This window comes from Colobus angolensis, unplaced genomic scaffold, assembly GCF_000951035.1.
Source record: "Colobus angolensis palliatus isolate OR3802 unplaced genomic scaffold, Cang.pa_1.0 Scaffold302, whole genome shotgun sequence".
NCBI lineage: Eukaryota > Metazoa > Chordata > Mammalia > Primates > Cercopithecidae > Colobus > Colobus angolensis.
In genome coordinates this window covers 3,271,853-3,291,349 of record NW_012116289.1, presented here as the reverse complement: position 1 = coordinate 3,291,349, position 19,497 = coordinate 3,271,853, and the positions used below count along the sequence as shown (strand labels likewise).

Here is a 19,497-nt window from a genome sequence, read left to right as displayed (position 1 = left end):
ATACTCTATTGCCTGCCGCCATGTAAGACATCACTTTGCTCTTCCTTCATCTTCCACCATGATTGTGAGGCCTCTCCTGCCATGTGGAACTGTGAGTCCATTAAGCCTCTTTCCTTTATAAATTACCCAGTTTAAAGTATGTCTTTATTAGCAGCATGAGAGTAGACTAATACAACCTCTCTCCTTTTCTTTTCTCCATATGTCCCATGAGAGTATAAGCTAAAATAACTAGGGAAAAGGTGAAGTGTGGTAAATATAATATTTTTCTAAGAAGTAACAACACTAGAAGACAAGCATGATTAATGTCCTTTTGACAATTATCACAAAATAAAAAGAAACACCACAATACAAATATAATTGGGTTTTCAAAGAAAACAAGTTACATGCATATATAGTCACACACTTCATCTGAGAATCTTGGCACTATTTCTTTTTATTATAGCTAGACAAAAAATGCCCAAAGATATACAAAACAAACAATACAAACTTGAAACACTTTTACAAAGGTGAAAATATACAGAAATGAAGACTATGGATTTATGTTTGCAAATATTAATTTCCTTTGAATCCTGTCTGGTGTTAAAACCTAACAGTTTATCAGAATTTGTATTTGATACAACTATTTTTAAAATTATAGTGGACAAAACTAATGAAATTCGAATCATCAATAGCCTATGACAAATAATTATTATAATTAAAATTAATACAGTCTTCAACTATTCTCCTAAGTACTGTTGCTATAATTTTCAGTTCATTAAAACTTTTTATTTTAGGGAAAAAAACTGACCTTACTGCTATTTTTGGAAAAAGAATTAATAAACTTTCATTAAATATTCACTCTCAACTTTTAAAGCTTAAAGCTCTTTATTTCTGCTAATCTGAAACTACTTTTGGTTCACGGCTAACTTTTAAAATATCTTAATCAATGTGATTTAAGATCATTTTGTCTGCAGAGTGTTCATGTTTTTCATCTTTATACCAAAGCAGTAAGGCAAAAAAGCAGTTCCTTTTCCAAATCAGACAAAGAGAAAATATTCATCCATTTTAAAAGTCAGGAACTAGAACCCCTGCAAATGATCCTACCAATAGGAAATTAAGGCTGCTGTGATTTTCCTTTATATTTAAACCATAAAGTAAAATTAGCAGTGCTATTCCCTGTGAAAGTTGAATTTATAACCTTTGGGCTTGAATCACAGGACATAAATATTGCCATTTCTGTTTATACTTCTAGACACTGTTTTCACAATCACTTTTGATAAGTTTTAAGATGAAATTAGAAAACACTACACAATGCTGAGAAAGTGCATGACTCTGCTACAAGGAGATACATGCTAGAGGTGTAACAGCAGATTCTAGTGTTTGGTGAGCATTGGCACAGTCTGCCCCAGCCTGGCACAAAGATGTACTGGACACACACTACCCAGCATGGCACGTAGTTGGGGAGCAGGGGCTAAGGCCTGTCAATGCTCCAAAGTGTCTGGCCCTCTAGTGCTAAAAGCAAGATTCATGGTTTTGCAAGAACCTTTGGGCACCAGCTAGAGTATATCCTGTTTGCTGCAACATTCTTCTTTGAGGCAAGTCCTTCTAGATATGTGGAAGAGAAAAATCATGTAACCTCTCCTGCAAAAGATTTCCCAAAATCATTTTCTAGCATGAATGTGAACCAGGCTTCACAGTATATATCTACCAGTATTAGCACCATTATTTTAGCCTGCACTGAGGTAAAGATAAACTCTCAGACAGCTTTGGGTAGAAATTACAGCAGCAATCTTGAGTGGGGTGTTTACAGCAGCATTCTTTCTGATCATTAAGTTGTACGAAGAACCATTTGAATCCAGGTATATATATCCAAGTATATACTGAAGCTGACAAAATACAAAGGTAGGTTAGCAGGAAAAATACAGCAAAACAGAACTCTCATTTTTAAATTTAAACTATGTCATGACTGGGTTGATGAAGTCAAAGATTTGATAAAATATACTGAACGAATAGCACAAAGCTAGCTTTATAAACCATCAACACCCAGAAATTTCATTTTTCAGAGCATGGTCAAGTTTACTGTAGGTGCTACCCAGTCGACATCCAGAGCCTACATTTAACCAGGTCAGTCTATTTGTCCTCTGCTTGTTACACGTTCTGTGTAATAAAAAAGGTGAGTAGCCCTTCCCCAGTTATTTTTATTTGTGTAGAAAAACCTCTCTGGAATTTGTACTTATCATTTTTATAAAGGACGCAGTGGAAAAGACGTTAAAACTCTGTAAAAAATTTAAAAGGGCACAATATGTTTCAGCAAATGAAAACGTAGTTAAGAGATAAATGGACAAAAAGAGGTGATTCTCTAATTTAGTTCCTATAAGCTGATAAGGTGAAATAATAATGTTAAAATAAAACACTTAATGAAAAATTTTCAAATTGCTTTTCCTCTCCCTTTAAATTTCCTTAACGTATTAAAAAAATAAGGAAGCTCAGATATAGCTAGCTTTTTGGAGCAACACAAAACTAATTTTTCAGAGGAGAATAATTACCATTATTTATCAAATAAAATATAACTTTGGAGTCTGAACAGCAATGGAATTCAGCCCGTCTCCAGTTGGAGCTGACCTCCATATTTAGGCAGAAGCACTAGGCCAGTGCTTACTCAGGCAGAAATTTATCATGCAATTTGACCAAGAGTCTTCAAAAATGCTCAGCAGTAGTATTTTCATCTGACCCTGTCGAGATTCAGAAAATAGGAGTAACTTCCCCCTGCAGCCTATAGAAACATTTTAGGGAAATAGTTTAAGATTTGTACTTAACCTAAAAATTCCACTGAATACTGAAGACCCTTCTTCAGAAAACACAAGTAGTCATTCTTCTTTTATAAATCTTCTGGTGCTAACTGCACCTAACTGGTAATATACATGGAGGCATAGCTTAACTATGTTTGCCAGAACGCTAATTACTATATAAGATCTTTCAGTTCCCTGTCAGTCAGTTCATTCACTTCCATGATCTTCTCTAAGTGTTCCATATATCGGCCATGGTCCTGCAGGAAGTGAGGGACCCTCATGTTTTCGGTAACTGCCAATCCTTTTAAGCGATCCACATCTTCGTAAGAAACCTGAAGAAAGTAAGAAGAGTTAATTTAAAAATGTAACTACAATGTACATTTTAAGGATGAATTTCTTCCCTGGGCCTTAAATGAAAGTATACAGATCATGTGTCAAATTATTTTAATAGCTGCAAAATAACAAAAATCAGTGACTTACATTTTCTTCACTGTGTTAAATAATAATGTATTTCTCTGCCCCTTATACCATGACCATATTAAAAGAATATTATTATTACTTTTTTCCTGAGATGAAGTTTCATTCTTGTTGCCCAGGCTGGAGTGCAGTGGCATGATCTTGGCTCCTTGCAATCTCCGCTTCCCGGGTTCAGGCAGTTCTCCTGCCTCAGCCTCCTGAGTAGCTGGGATTACAGGCACCCGCCATCACACCTGGCTAATTTTTTGTATTTTTAGTAGAGATGATGTTTCATTAGCCAGGCTGGTCTCCAACTCCTGACCTCAGGTGATCCACCCACCCTGGCCTCCCAAAGTGCTGGGATTATAGGGTGAGCCACCACGCCCGGCCTAAAAGATTATTTTAAAAAGTCAAATTTGATTTAATACTCTACCTTGAACCTACTCAGTTTGTCTAAAAATTAGACAACTATACTTAATATATTTGTGTGTGAGAGAGACTCTAAAACCAAACAAGTCTTCTGGCTAAATTGAAATAAAAGAATCAAGAAAATAACTAGAATATAAATGACATATTATCAAATTAGAAAAATTAGCACAATTATATAGCTAATTTTTCTAACTTTTCTATTTTTGTTTCAATTAAAAGGAAACGACTTCATTAGAGAAATAGCTGATCTTCATTAGAGATTTGGGTAGGAAAAGTACAAACTGTACCCAGACATTTTACTGTGTCAGAAAACATGGAGACATGTTTAAGACACAGGTGCAACCATGAAAAAGTTGAATAAAAAAAATTAAGTCCAGTTAAGTCCACAATAATACTACAAAAACGGGGAGTGACAAAGAAATATAAAAGAATTAGAAGATCTCTATTTTGTTACCACCAGTGTAATAATTGATTTGGGAAAAGATCATCAAGGGTTATTACGAAATAGTCCATTCATAAATATCACCCCAAAGACTATTTACTAATACAATGGGGGAAAGGTACTTTTACAATGGGGAGATCTGGTGGTCACTAACTTAACCCAGGTGATCAAACACCCAGATGATCAAATGGAGCAAAATGGCACATACTTTCTAATGTGATACAATGGGAAATACACATCACTTATGTAGTATTCTTGGCAAAAAATGTTTAACCTGAATCTCATCAGAAGGAAACAATCTGATAATCCATATTGCAGGAAATCTCAAGAAAACTGTGCCAATCTTTTTTTCTTTTTTCTTTTTTTTTGAGACAGGGTCTGGCTCTCTCTCCCAAGCTGGAGTGCAGTGGTACGATCATGGCTCACTGCAGCCTCTACCTCCTGGGCTTAAGTGATCCTCCCACCTCAGCTTCCTGAGTAGCTGGGACTAAGTGTATGCCACCATGCCCGGCTGCTTTTTAAAATTTTTTATAAAGACAGGGTTTCCCCATGTTGCCCAGCCTGCTCTCAAACTCCTGGCCTCAAGTGATCCTCCTGCCTCAGCCTCCCACCTCAGCCTCCCAAAGTGTTGGGATTGTGGGCGTGAGCCTCCTTGCCCAGCCCGAGTCTTAACAATGTCATGAAAAAAACAGAAAGAATGAGGCAAGGGGAGATTAAAAGAGATAAAAGATTATAACCAAATGCAATGTATAAATCTCGATTGGATCTTAGATCACAAAAAAGGAGCCACAAAGGACATTTTGGAGGCACTTTGGAAAATTTGAAGTGGACAATATTTTAGATGTTATATTTAATCAATAATAAATTTCTTAAACAAAATCATATAGTAATGTCAGAAAATATTCTGTTCTTAGGAGATATTACAGGGGGAAGTGTTATAGGTGCACCTTACTTCAAAATGCTTTTATAGTTTTCAGAAAATGCTTTTTAGAAAAATATGTATACAGAAATAAAAATAAAACAATATATATTCCTAAATTTCCTATTCCTTTATCTCTTATTGACCAAAAAGAAATTTTACAATTTGGTTCTATTACAGAACCAGATTTCTTCCCTCTTGATATGACATAAAGAAAAGCTGTTCTGACAATAAAGTAAAAATAGTTTGAAGCTAAGTCTTATTTAATGCAAAGCTCAAGTGAGGGGAATGCTGATCTGGTGTGTTCTGGGATATGCGCCATGGCTTCTACTCACCTTCCCGAGGGCAGTCAGCAGATGGAAGTCTATGGTATCTCTGTATCGAAGGATTTGAAGAATTCCATCCAAGTATACCTGGTCTTTACTAAAACACCCTGGAGGAACCAGAATAGTGCTTACTTTCTAATGTTTAGAAAAATTACTAAGTAATTAGATATCAACCCGTTCCATTTACTGTAGGAATCAGTCCTGCATTAAAAATATTCTAGTTTGTCAACATTTATTTTTATTTAACTATCTTCATTACCTAAAATGTCAGGTCTTGAGAAGTGCCAAGATGGTATACAGACTAGAACCTTAAGAATTCCTTCTCCTCACACATCCTCCCCATTATTAAAATAACAATTCTTTCCTCATTATAAATAGAGACTGGTAATTTCAAATATATGACTCTTATAAATATGATTATCCCACCTTCCCCTACTCCCACCATTCAGTCATAACTCCCATTGTGCACTGACGGCATCTGAGTGGCGAGACCTGAGCCGGATAGTTTTAGAGCAGGTGCATCACAATAAAGGTAGTGGAGAGATGCAGGATTTTAGAAACTCCTGGTATTTAGAATATTAATAATCTTTCCTCTCCATTAAACAAAAGCAAACTATGGTTTTAAAGCATAAATTTTGACATTGGTTCCTCTCTATGTAAACAAGAACTAGAACTAGATTTTGGAGAGCATGTAGGTTTAAAAAACAGAAAAAAAATGGATAAAGACATGAAAAGTAGAACATTTCATGAGATCTGAACCTAGTTAGAAAAGGATGTTCTGTTTACACAGTAAACCTTTTTCCCATCCTGACACAATTTGTGCAATTTAAAAAAATTTTTTTGCTCTATTAATTAAAATTCTACCACATGGAGTCATATATTAAGAGATTATTGTTAATTTGGTTAGGTATGCTAATAGCAAGAGGATGATTTTAAAAATTGTCCTAATCAGAAATATTTATGGGTAAAAGGGCATGATGTTGGAATTGGCTTTAAAATACTATAGGAAACGAATTTGGAAGAATAGACGACCACAGTTAAACAATGTTGATAATAGCTATGATCAGGTAATATATTACTGGAGTTCAGCATATTAATCATTCTTTTGTATACATTTGAAATTTTCCATAATAAAACATGAAAAACACAAAAGTATGTGGAAAAAAAGAAAAAAGGGACTAGTCTAAAAGTGACGAGCCTCCACAGGGTGGGTATCAAAGGCAACATGGAAGACCTGTGCATCTGGGTACAGAGTACTAAAATCCAGGCAAAGGAATCTAAAAAGAACACTCAAAAATGCCCTTGAAAAAAGAGTACAATTTAAGAAACATTTGTTTAAATGTCATTTTGAATTTCAGGTTAGTTCAGTATATCAACGAATTTTCTTCTAAGAGTATTGAGAAGAGTATTCTAAGAAATGGCAGACAAGTTGCTTATGTGAAATCCTGCCTGGAATTGGCTATGCATATATGAAAGACAGAGAGAGATGCCCTTCTCTTTCCTGCTTCCTATCTTGCCTACTCCTGGCTCTAAGGCACTACACTGTCATACAAATGCAACACTAGTATGAAATGTTAATGTGGGCTGTGCTAGCAACATAACCATCACTACTTTGAGTAAGTATTTACCAAGCTCCAAATAAACAGTTTAAAAACACTCTTAGGCCGGGCATGGTGGCTCATGCTTATAGTCCCAGCACTTTGGGACACCAAGGTGGCTGGATCACCTGAAGTCAGAAGTTCAAGACCAGCCTGGCCAAAAGGGCGAAACCCCGTCCCTACTAAAAACGCAAAATTAGCTGGGCATATTGGTGCATGCCTTCAGTCCTAGCTACTTGGGAGGCTGAGGCAGGAGAATCACCTGAACCCAGAAGGCAGAGGTTGCAGTGAGCCGAGATCGTACCATTGCACTCCAGCCTGGGTGATAAGAGTGAAACTCTGTCTCAAAAAAAAAAAAAAAGCAGAGACTGCCTCTCTAGATTCCGCCTCTCTGGGCAGGGCATCTCTGAAAGAAAGGCAGCAGCCCCAGTAAGGGGCTTATAAATAAAACTCCCATCTCCCTGGGACAGAGCACCTTGGGGGAAGGGGCGGCAGTGGGCGCAGCTTCAGCAGACCTAAATGTTCCTGCCTGCCGGCTCTGAAGACAACAGCGGATCTCCCAGCACAGTGCTTGAGCTTTGCTAAGGGACAGACTGCCCCACAGCAATAAAATGATCAAAATACTGATACATGCTACAACATGAATGAATTTTGAAAACATCATCCTAATTGAAAGATGCCCACCACAAAGAATCACATATTAAATAATTCTATTTATATGAAATGTTCAAAATAGGTAAATCTAGAGATGAAAAGAGTACCAAAAGCAGTTGCTTAGAACTGGACACAGGGGAGGAAATGGGGAATGAATGCTAATGGGTATGGGTTTCTTTTGGGGTAATGAAAACATTCTGAAATTAGACAATAGTAATGGTTGCACAACTCTGAACATTCTAAAAATCACTGAACTCTACATTTTAAATGGGTAAATTGTATGGCATGTGAATTATATCTCAGTATAGCTGTTTTTAAAAAGTCAAAGACAGAGAAAACAAAAATAGCAAAATGTTAACAATAGGTAAATACAGATGAAGGGTAGATGGGTGTTCATTCTACCATTCTTTCCATATTCTATAGTTCTGAGATTTTTCAAAATTGAACTGGGTAAAAATAATGCTAAGAAAATGCTGTTTAGGAAAACCAGTTCTGACCTCAGGTAACCAAGGTTTAATTTTTTTAAGTAAGTGAATTTTGTGATTCAGGGATTACAAAATCACTAGACAACTAGTCAGTAAGTCAGAAAACCTGCAGTTAAAGGACACCCACCTGGTTGGGAAGTATCAGTCCATCCCCTCTTGGCCCGTACACAATAATCCCATCTTGTATTGGGGTCCTTGACAAACCTGCCAATATCTCTGAAGAGTTCACAAAAAGACATTTGGCTGGCTCGATAAACAGTGTAGTAGAGGAGGGCAGCCCTCCACAAAAAGGGGTCTTTTCTAAACAGAACACTATGAATGCTTGCTAGTCCTTCCTCTGTGGGATTATTTGGCTTTAGCTCATGTTTTTTACGTCCAGTCCAGCTGTTCCATGGCTGCTGGAGGTTGTTAATACCTCGAAAATAATGTGTACCTATGGAGAAGAAAAGTTACATGAAGAAGAAGAAATGCCATTCTTGTTTTAATTCTTCTCCCAAAGACAGATTCCATCAACAATTCTAAAACCAGCCGGGCGCGGTGGCTCATGCCTGTAACCCCAGCACTTTGGAAGGCCGAGGCGGGCAGACCACTTGAGTTTAGGAGTTTGAGACCAGCATGGGCAACAAGGTGAAACGTGTCTACCAGAAATACAAAAAATTAGCCGGTTATGGTGGTGTGCACCTGGGGTCCCAGCTACTTAGGAGGCTGGGGTGAAGAGGATCACTTAAGCCTGGGAGGCAGAGGCTGCAGTGAGCTGAGATCCTGCCACTGTGCTCAAGACTGGGCAACAGACCGAGATCCCATCTCAAAAAACAAACAAACAGACAAACTCTAAAACCAAATTAATGTGTGCCTACAAATCAAAACAAAGTAGAAAATGACCTGATCCTAACTTAATCTCTTGGGTGTGAAGGAGTACACTGCCTTCTAAAGGATTACATCTCAAGAGAGGAGGTATCACCTTTATAACAATTTACTTTTTTAAAGAGAAGAATCAGACTTGATATTTGAAAAGAACCTCGGCTGGGCGCGGTGGCTCAAGCCTGTAATCCCAGCACTTTGGGAGGCCGAGACGGGCGGATCACGAGGTCAGGAGATCCGAGACCATCCTGGCTAACACGGTGAAACCCCGTCTCTACTAAAAAATACAAAAAACTAGCCGGGCAAGGTGGTGGGCGCCTGTAGTCCCAGCTACTCGGGAGGCTGAGGCAGGAGAATGGTGTAAACCCGGGAGGCGGAGCTTGCAGTGAGCTGAGATCCGGCCACTGCACTCCAGCCTGGGTGACAGAGCCAGACTCTGTCTCAAAAAAAAAAAAAAAGAAAAGAACCTCAAAGATACCTTAATTCAACCCCCTCAGTTTAATGTAGGGGAAATCCAGAGCAGTTAAATGACTTTCCAGGTTCAATACACCTACACTTCCCTTAAAAAATCTAATTTGAAATGAGACATAAATACATCAGCTTCAGTCCAAGTGAAGCTCATGACTTTTTGCTAAATTTTCTTCTACTAAGAAAATAAAATAAACACTACTAAGAAAAAACTCATTCTAAAAGAACATTTCTTTAGAGCTATTTCCTGATATTACAAATAAACAAATGGAAAGGATTGCCCCTACCTATTTCATGCCTCAGCATTCCCTCCAGCCAATGCTCACGTGCAGTGCACACATTGATAGTCAGAGTTGGACATCCATTTACTACTGTCATTGACGCTCGGGAAAGCAGGTCCTCAGTGAGATGAACTACAATCTAAGGGGCAAGAGAAAAAGTAAACAGACATAAAACATGGGCAAGAAAAAAAGTAAACAGACATAAAACATAACATAAAGGTAAGGGGAGAAGCTTTCACAGAAAACAATGGGCCTATAAATTAACACTGTTTTTTGTTTATAGCCACCTTAAATCTCCCAGAAACCAAGATGGAATGTGCAGCCAAATCACCTGTGACCCTTCTAATTTTGACCCTTTGGGAACTCAAGAACCTTCCCTGAGTTTAAGGGAAAGTAGATGGCTGTGCTGAGGAAGACATGAAGGACTTAAAATTGTACCTCTGAGATGTCGTAAATATGCTCCCTGGCTAAACTGATGCAGACGAAGATACAGGTGCCAGAATCCAGCTCATTGCCAGTGCCAAGGCTTTGAGACTGACCACTAAGAAGACTAGTAAGAGAGGCTTCTGGGGCAAAGCTCTTCATTAGCAATTTTCATAAAGTAATTCATCTAATCCCACAAGTTATACAGAAATGGCAGTAAGAAGAAAAACAAAAAGGCACTGAACACATCAAAACAATTCAATGCAACAGGAACTTAATTAAGACTTACAGTATTTAGTAAGAAATCTGGGGGACTAATTTAATGAGTAAAATAGGGTTGGGAAAACAAAATCTACAGAAAAGAACGACGACTAGGCTGGGCGCAGTGGCTCATGCCTGTAATCCCAGCACTCTGGGAGGCCGAGGCAGGCAGATGACCTGAGGTCAGGAGTTCAGGACCAGCCTGGCCAACATGGCAAAAACCCTGTCTCTACTAAAAATACAAAAATTAGTTGGGTGTGGTGGCTAGTGCCTGTAATCCCAGCTACTAGGGAGGCTGAGGCAGGAGAATCACTTGCACCCGGGAAGCGGAAGTTGCAGTGAGCCAAGATTCACCACTGCACTCCAGTCTGGGCAACAGAGAGACACTCCATCTCAAAAAATAAAGTAATAAAATAAAATAAACTACGACTGTCACTGACAGTAACTCCTCATGTTTACTTGCGATTCATACCTCCCCTAGGCAGCCTTCCTTCATCATGTACTTCCTAACGTGACTCCAGATTCGAGTTTTAGAGAGCAAGCTACCACCAGTGGCTTGTTCAAATTTTTCATAACTTCCGTATTTTTGTAAAGTCAGTTCCATAATATTGATAGACTGTAAAAGAAAGAGATAATGAAAGTAAACAGCCTCATATTACTTTGAGATGTCATAAGCTAGCTATGTTAGTTATTGTGACCTATTCTAGGTTTATTGATTTCCAAATTAAACCGCAACTGCAGTGCCAAACTTTTCTAATCCTAAACAACTTCCACTCATTTTCACAAATTTGTACAAATGCCTGTACACCTCAGCAATACGAACTCTTCCCGTGTGTTCGTTTCTCCTTAACATGCTGACGGAGGGCTCAGGGACTGTGTATTTCAAGTGCTAACATCTGATAGGCCGAGAAGCTGGGGAGAGGGACTCCTGACTTCTCTAAGATAATTTGGTGGTTTGGCAGGAGAACTCAGAGTGGAAGGTATGTCTTCACACAAGTCAATAGATTACCATTGCCCTTTGAATGAAAAAAAATTTCAAAATTTTAAGAACACACATAAGAATCAGTCTGACCCTAAAAACTATTGAAATAAAAATTTAAAAATTTTTTTTTAAAAAGAATCAGCCAGGCACGGTGGCTCATGCCTTTAATCCCAGCACTTTGGGAGGCTGAGGCAGGCGAATCACTTGAGGCCAGGAGTCCGAGACCAGCCTGGTCTACGTGGTGAAACCATGTCTTTACTAAAAATAGAAAAAATTAGCCAGACATGGTGGCACAAGCTTGTAATCCCAGCTACTTCGGAGGCTGAAGCAGAAGAATCCTTGCACAACCCGGGAAGTGGAGGTGGTGGTGAGCTGAGATCGCGCCATTACACTCCAGCCTAGGCAACAAGAGCAAAACTCCATCTCAAAAAAAATAAAATAAAATAAAAAATCAGTCTTCCACAACAATCTGTCTATTTTCCTGGGCTACTCTTTGGCAGAAAACAAATTCTCAACATTAATAAAAATACTTTTATCTTTCAGTCAGGGCAGAATATTATCTACTTTTCATTCTTCATAAATTTTTGCAGCAAAGGAATAAGAAAGTTGAGATATTTTTTCACATATGCACAAATTAACACACATGAAGAATGGAGAACTAAAAATAACTGCTAAGGAATCACAAATTATCAGTATCTATGGCAAAGTCATAGAAAGGAAAACCTAAGGAAAAGGAAAATTGCTTTTCAAAGGCCTTTTGGGAAAAAAAGCTAGCAAATTCAACTCTATCTTACATGAATTGTGTAAGAACCTAGGGAATTCATATACATGTCATATAAAGTCTCTAGTTTCTGAACTGTCAGACTAGTAAAGAGATTACAAGTACAAGCTCTGGAGTTGATGCCATGGCTCTGTCCTCTTCTGGCTGTGTATCATGAGCAAGTCACTAAACTTGTTTATTATTATTATTGTTGTTATTATTAGACTAGCCCAGTATAGCAGTGAGAAAAGGGAAAAGAGTAGAGCAAGGAGTTTGATCTGTAACTGATGTGAACAATCAATTGAGATAACTCACTACCTTCTGACTGGCCTCAGCCTCCTCATTTGTAAATGAGGATAACAATAATAACATCTACTTCATGGTTTTATTGAGAAAATTTAGTTAACCTTTGTAAAGCATGGTGTCTGTGGCACAGTAAGCGGTCAACACATATTAACTATTATATCATGGGTATGTTACCACTGAGGACTAAACTCTGATCTCTGTTTTCCTCTCTTGCCCAAATTCCTATCTAAAGGGCCTGCAGGCTCATGCCCTTTAAACCATAAAATCTCATCAGATAGGTCTTATTCAACCCTATATAGTGTGGCTTACTTTCCAACCTGACTCTGGCATAACATCACATAGGGACTGATAAAGAAGGAAATAAAAATATTCTACCCCAAAATATGTTTCTTTGCCATATTTTGAAATGGCCCTGCAAAGCTCTTTTGTGGGTGTAAAACCTTCATCTGTTGAATCTCTACAACATAACTAGATCTTTCTCTTTCCAGACCCTCCCACCTAGGCCGGAGCACAGTGGTGCGATCATGGCTCACTGTAGCCTCAACCTCCTGGCTTCAAGGGATCCTCCCATCTCAGTCTCCTGAGTAGCTGGGACAACAGACATCTACCACTGTGTTGGCTAATTTTTACGATTTTTTGTGGAGACAGTCTTGCTATGTTACCCAGGCTGGTCAATTCCTGGCCTCAAATGATCCTCCCAAAATGCTGGGATTACAGGTATGAGTCACCATGCCCAGTCTCTCTAGCACCTCTTATTTTTATTTTTAATTAAAAAAAAAAATAGAGACAAGGTCTCACTATGTTGCCCAGGCTAGCCTTGAACTCAAGGTCAAGTGATCCTCCCATCTCAGCCTCCCAAAATGCTAGGATTATATGTTTTAAAGGTTTGAATAAGAAACATTTGTCATCTATTGTCTCTAATAGTGGCCACCTATGAGACTTCATCTACATAGTAAGAACCTTGGTCTCTAGACTCCCTTAACCTAAACCAAACACTCCTTTCTATTGATTCCAGGTTTTCAGATAACTTTCAATCAACTGTCAATCAGAAAATCTTTGAATCCACCTATAACCTGTAAGCCCCTCTTTGAGTTGTCCTAACTTTTTAGACCAAACCAATGCATTCCTCATATGTATTGACTGAGACATAAGATGTTTCCCTAAAATGTATAAAACCAAGCTGTAACCCAACCACCGTAGACACATGTTCTCAGGACCTCTTGAGACTGTCTCAGGCCATGGTCCTTCATATTTGTCTTAGAATAGACCTTTTTTTTTTAAGTATTTTTACAGTTTGTCAACACTGTTCTCTATAAATACCACCACTGTAGATAATATGCCTGACACAAAAATTACAAAAAAAGCTCACATACTGCAAGTCATAATTCAACATATATATCACTCATTGAAAAATATACATTACTAATAAACTAGGCATGTATCATTAACTTATCACAATAAGAAATGGCTTCAATAGGCTTTGCCTGGCTTCTGGTCCCAAAACTGTTACTGAAAGCCTTGCTATTCAAAGTATAGTCTGAAGGCCAGCAGCACTGGCATGGCATGGGAACTGGTGACAAATGCAGAATTTTGGCCCCTTACCACCTTCATGCCTATTCAGAATCTGCATTTTAACAAGATCCCCAGGTGATTCAAGTGCATGTAAAATGTGAGAGGAATTTCAGAGAAGAGCAAATACAAGTGCTCCAGAAACTGATTAATTTGTATGACAACTAGGACAATTAAAGGCAAATTAGCATATAATTAAAAACCCATTTTAGCAGATTAGCAAAGATACTTTGCATACACCAACCTAATAGTCACCAGTTATCTATGTATCAAAGAGTGAGAAGAATGTGAGAAATGTGGCCTGAAGAATTGCAGAAGAGAAGTGGTACCATATATTAATATATTGAACTGCGAAGACTTAAAAATGGTTAAAAATTATTTATCTCTAAGAAGTATTAGTGATTTCTGCTTATAGTTTTTTTTTTTCCCCTTGAAACGGAGTCTTGCTCTGTGGCCAGGCTGAGGTGCAGTAGTGCAATCTAGGCTCGCTGCAGCTTGCACCTTCCAGGTGTTGTCCCGGTTGTTCTCAAACTCCTAAGTGATTCTCCTGCCTCAGCCTCTTGAGTAGCTGGGATTACAGGCATCTGCCATCATGCCCAGCTAATTTTTGTATTTTTTAATAGAGACGAGGTTTCCACCTTAGCCAGGCTGGTCTCGAACTCCTGGCCTCAAGTGATCCACCCGCCTCAACCTCCTAAAGTTAGTGCTGGGATTATAGGTGTAAGCCACTGCGCCTGGCCTGCTTATAGGTCTTTTAAAGCATGTCCTTAATTTCAGATAAAATTATAATAGCTTTTCTAAGGCATATCCTTACTCGGTAGGAAAATGTGGTTATCTGGTTATTTCTTGTAGCAAATATAAAAGTCTAGAGAATTATGAAAAACTTAAATACAGGTGTTCCTTGTTATCACAGATCATAGAATGAGTGACTAAATGAAAGAATGAATAAAAGCAGTGGGATTTTTGTTTGTTTGCTGAAAGAGAATGCAATTCTTCTATCACAATGATACCTAATAGCACATCACCTCCTTTGTTTCATCTTGACTTGCATGCACCATCATGGTGTCAATACTTAATGGTAGCTACATCAATGTTCATAAAAGGCAATCTTAATATTCAGCTTTAAATATTACATTATATTCAATCACTCTTCTCTGAATGCCTAGCCTTTCATTATCTTTATTGATTTTTTATTTTTTATTTTTTATTTTTTTTTGAGACGGAGTCTCGCTCTGTCGCCCAGGCTGGAGTGCAGTGGCACGATCTCAGCTCACTGCAAGCTCCGCCTCCCGGGTTCACACCATTCTCCTGCCTCAGCCTCCCGAGTAGCTGGGACTACAGGCGCCCGCCACCTCGCCCGGCTAGTTTTTTTGTATTTTTTTTTTTTAGTAGAGACGGGGTTTCACCATGTTAGCCAGGATGGTCTCGATCTCCTGACCTCGTGATCCGCCCGTCTCGGCCTCCCAAAGTGCTGGGATTACAGGCTTGAGCCACCGCGCCTGGCCTCTTTATTGATTCTTTTCTTCATCAGTTTTTCAACTGGTCCAACACAGACAGACTTGTCAGTGATCTGCAGCATCCTTCACTGATCTTAAGAAGTAACTTCCCCCATCTGCATTACAATATCCCACAGCACAGAGATAGCGACAGTAGCTGAATTGGTGGAAATAAGTTCAAGCTTGAAGAAAGAATGGACGTTGAATAGCAATGAGTCAATCACTTCATCAGTGAGTATTTTTGTGTTACAATGATTTCTGCTTCTTTATACAACTTCTTATCTGCAGGCCACAGATATTTTGAGTCTAATCCCAATTTTGGAAAAAGGAAACAGTAGCTTTAAAAGGCACAGGGAAGCTTGGAGGAATATACTGAAAGGCTGAAGTTCATGTCTGGGAATCAGATGATTGATGGGTTGCACTGATGTTTATTATCTGTATTTTTCAGAAGTTTTAAAATTCCTCACAATATGTAATATATTAGTGCTATGATCAGAAGTAAAAATTTATTTTATTTTAAAAGGGAGAAAAAAGGTAGTTTATCCACTCCCCCTGGAGTTCAGAGAATCCATGTTTACACCACTTGAAGAATCAAGTATTCGCACACCTCCACATGGGTAATACTTTTAGAGGCTATAAATTACATGTCAAACCTCTCTCTTCTCCATTATATCATCACTTATGTTAATCAGAAAACTACATCTCCCAATATAACTCCAAAGCAAAAGAATGGGTAAGAAGAAAAAAGAGATTTAATACATTGCATTCTGGGATATATGGTTTCCTTACTTGAAGTCCTATGACCAAAGGTAGATTCCTGATTGTAACACATCATGGGAAATGCAGGTTTTCATTTTCTGCATTGTTATAATCTGAATATTTATGCCCCACCCACATTCTTATTTTGAAATCCTAATCCTCAAGGTGAGGGTATTAGGAGGTAGGGCCTTTGGGAAGTGATTAGGTCATTAAGGTAGAACGTTCATGATTGTGATTAGTGCTCTTATAAAAGAGGCCCCAGGGCTCTTTTATTATAGTGGCTTATGCTTATAATCCCAGCACCTTGAGAGACCACGGTGGGATGATCACCTGAGGCCAGGAGTTCAAGACAAGACCTATACAACATAGTGAGACTCTGCCTCTAAATAAAAGTGGCCCCCAAAAGCTAGCTAGCCCCTTCCACCATGTGAGGACACACAGCCTTCTAAGGTGCCTTCCATCAACTAGAAAGAGGGTTCTCATCAGACACTAGATCTGATGGTGCCTTGATTTTGGACTTCCCAGGCACCAGAACCATGAGAAATAAATTCTGACATTCATAAGCTACCCAGTTTATGGTATTCTGTTATAGCAGCCCAGATGAATTTTTTGGACTAAGACATGCATTTCCTGGAAAATGGTCTAGAATTTACCTTAGATTCCTTAAAACACTAGTTTTCAACTTTTGTTTTTAGCAGAACTTTTTTTCAGACAAAATCTCACAGAACTCCACCTTAAACTCTGTTAGAAAATATTTCAGTGTTTGTGGAACATGCAATGCAAACATGCAATGTTTTGGTGGAGTATAGTTTGCAAAACACTATATAGGTCTTTTTCTTTTTCTAAGATGGAGTCTCATCCTGTTGTCCAGGCGGGAGCGCAATGGCTTGATCTCAGCTGACTGCAACCTCTGCCTCCCGGGTTCAAGCGATTCTCCTGCCTCAGCCTCCCAAGTAGCTGGGATTACAGGCACCTGTCACCATTCCCAGGTAATTTTTGTATTTTTAGTAGAGATGGGGTTTCACCATGTTGGTCACAGGCTGGTCTTAATGCTCTTTCACCCTTGTTCTTGTAGTCATACTAAAATATTGCAGAACACCATCACATGAAAGTTTAGTAGGTCCCTAAGCTCAGGAGCCCAGACCAGGAAGCTTGAGAAATCAACTCTCAGGAAGTCAAGACTCTGAAGACTCCAGTAGAGAGATGACTCCTTATGCCTGTCTTCAGACCAAAATTAAGCCTGGATCTGGTGCTTCTTAATCACGGATGACTAATTTTTTTGTTTTGAAAACAGAGACTCCCCTGTCGCCCAGGCTGGAGTGCAGTGGTGCAATCTTGGCTCACTGCAACTTTCATCTCCCAGATTCAAGCAATTATCCTGCTTCAGCCTCCTGAGTAGCTGAGACTACAGGCACACGCTGCCATGCCCGTCTAATTATTTTGTATTTTAGTAGAGACGGAGTTTCACTGTGTTGCCCAGGCTGTTCTCAAACTCCTGAGCTCAGGCAATCCGCCTGCCTCGATCTCCCAAAGTGGTAGAATTACAGGTATGAGCCACTGCGCCCAGCCACGGATGAGTAATTTTTACAAAGATACATGAGCTCTGTGAAGAACTGTGATGTTCCAAGGAAACAGGAAGCATTACCCTGAAAACTCAAATGAAGAACATACCTCTGAAAGAATATTAGGTTAAACCAGATGACACTGCCATCTTTGTAGGTCAAAATGATTAAATATAATTAAAAATGGTCCAACCTAATACATTCTGCAGGAAACCAATAAAATTTTAGAAAGCAAAAGTTTCATCTTACAAATTAATAAAACCAATAATAATCTTCAAAAATTTTCTTAGAGGCCAGGCATGATAGCTCAAGCCTCCCAGCACTCTAGGAAGTCAAGGTAGGACGACCACTTGAGGCCAGGAGTTTGAGTTCAAGACCAGCCTGGTCAATATAATGAGACCCTGTAGGAGAGGAGAGGAGAGGGGAGTGGAGGGGAGGGGAGAGGGGAGGGGAGAAGGGAGGGCAGGGAAGGGAAACGGAGAGGGGAGGGGAGGGGAGGAGGAAAGGAAGGAAAGAAGGAAAGGAGAGAAGGAGAGAAGGAAGGAAAGAAGGAAGGGAAGGGCAGGAAAGGGTGGAAGGAAGGAAGGAAGGAAGGAAGGGAGGGAGGGAGGGAGGGAGAAGGAAAGAAAGTAAAGAAGGAAGGGAGAAAGAAAGAGGGCGGGGGAGAGGGGGAGAGAGAGAGAGAGAAAGCAAGCAAGCAAGCAAAGCAAAGCAAGAAAATAAATTAAAATGTTTAAACAAATATAAAAAATTATCTCAGGAAAAGAGAAAAATGGTGAGACATGTGAAATGCATATGGCTAAATTAAGTCTGTTAATTATAAAAATGAATAAAAGAAAACTAAAATAAATGCTTCAGAGAAATACTCAAAATGAAGGCAACTTTTCTTAGAGATAAAAAGACCTGAGTAAAACTGATCAGATGGCCACTTCAGATCATTGGTTGCCTGGGGACAGGGTTCAGGGAAAGACAGTGACTGCAATATATACCTAAAATGAGTAAATTTTATTGTCTGTAAATAAATAAAACTATTTTGTTTAAAAATGCCATTATTTCTAGGTAAGTTAATAAGAAGAGAAGCACTCTGAGACACATCAGGATGTCTAGAATAACCTACACTGAAAAAGAAACACTCTCCTCTGAATAGCTCACTAACTAGCCTTGTTCCCACAGGCTCTAGGCAAAAAGCTCCCCAGAGTAAATGACTAACAAAACTGTTGCTTTGAAATAAAAAAAGTCCAATAAGTAACAATCTAAATATTCAAGTTAATTACTATACACCTATTATAGGAAATATATGCAAGCACTGAAATTGATGCTGACATAAAAAATGTTGATGGTTTTTAATGATATGAGAAAATGTTTATGATAAGTAAGTGAAAGTGCATTGACCACAATTATGATCGTTAAGCACGGGAAAAGAAAAATACTCTCAAAAGTCAATGGTGGTTACCTGTGGGTGATAGAATTATGGGATTCTTATTCTCCACACTTTTCTAAGTCTTTATACTGAATATAAACTACTTTTCTAACTCAAAAAACAAATGGTTAAATGCCTTCTACTTTGAAATCTCCTGGCCTTTCTATTCACCATCTAATTACCTTTTCCCACTTGCCAGGTAGGCATTGATATCCCTTCTCTGGAGTGTTTCATTTAACAAAGAAACACATGAAATTGTTTTTAAATTTTAA

At 38.7% G+C, this 19,497-nt stretch overlaps 1 protein-coding gene across 7 annotated transcripts in view; it reads right to left on the bottom strand.

Annotated features, from left to right (window-relative positions):
- Nucleotides 1–407: 407 nt before the first annotated feature.
- Nucleotides 408–19,497, bottom strand: part of KIAA0895 (KIAA0895 ortholog) — a 73,185-nt gene continuing 54,095 nt past the window's right edge. For 4 of the 7 annotated variants that reach the window (XM_011950154.1, XM_011950159.1, XM_011950160.1 and 1 more), the window contains 5 exons: nucleotides 10,844–10,987; nucleotides 9,694–9,826; nucleotides 8,205–8,510; nucleotides 5,350–5,447; nucleotides 410–3,100 (listed from right to left, as the gene is read on the bottom strand). In XM_011950154.1, coding sequence (XP_011805544.1) covers nucleotides 2,942–3,100; nucleotides 5,350–5,447; nucleotides 8,205–8,510; nucleotides 9,694–9,826; nucleotides 10,844–10,987 — 840 coding nt within the window. In that variant the 3' untranslated portion in view covers nucleotides 410–2,941. Of the gene's footprint in view, nucleotides 3,101–5,349; nucleotides 5,448–8,204; nucleotides 8,511–9,693; nucleotides 9,827–10,843; nucleotides 10,988–19,497 lie in introns of all 7 variants that reach the window. The other 3 variants (XM_011950158.1, XM_011950157.1, XM_011950155.1) reach the window with 2 other exon arrangements.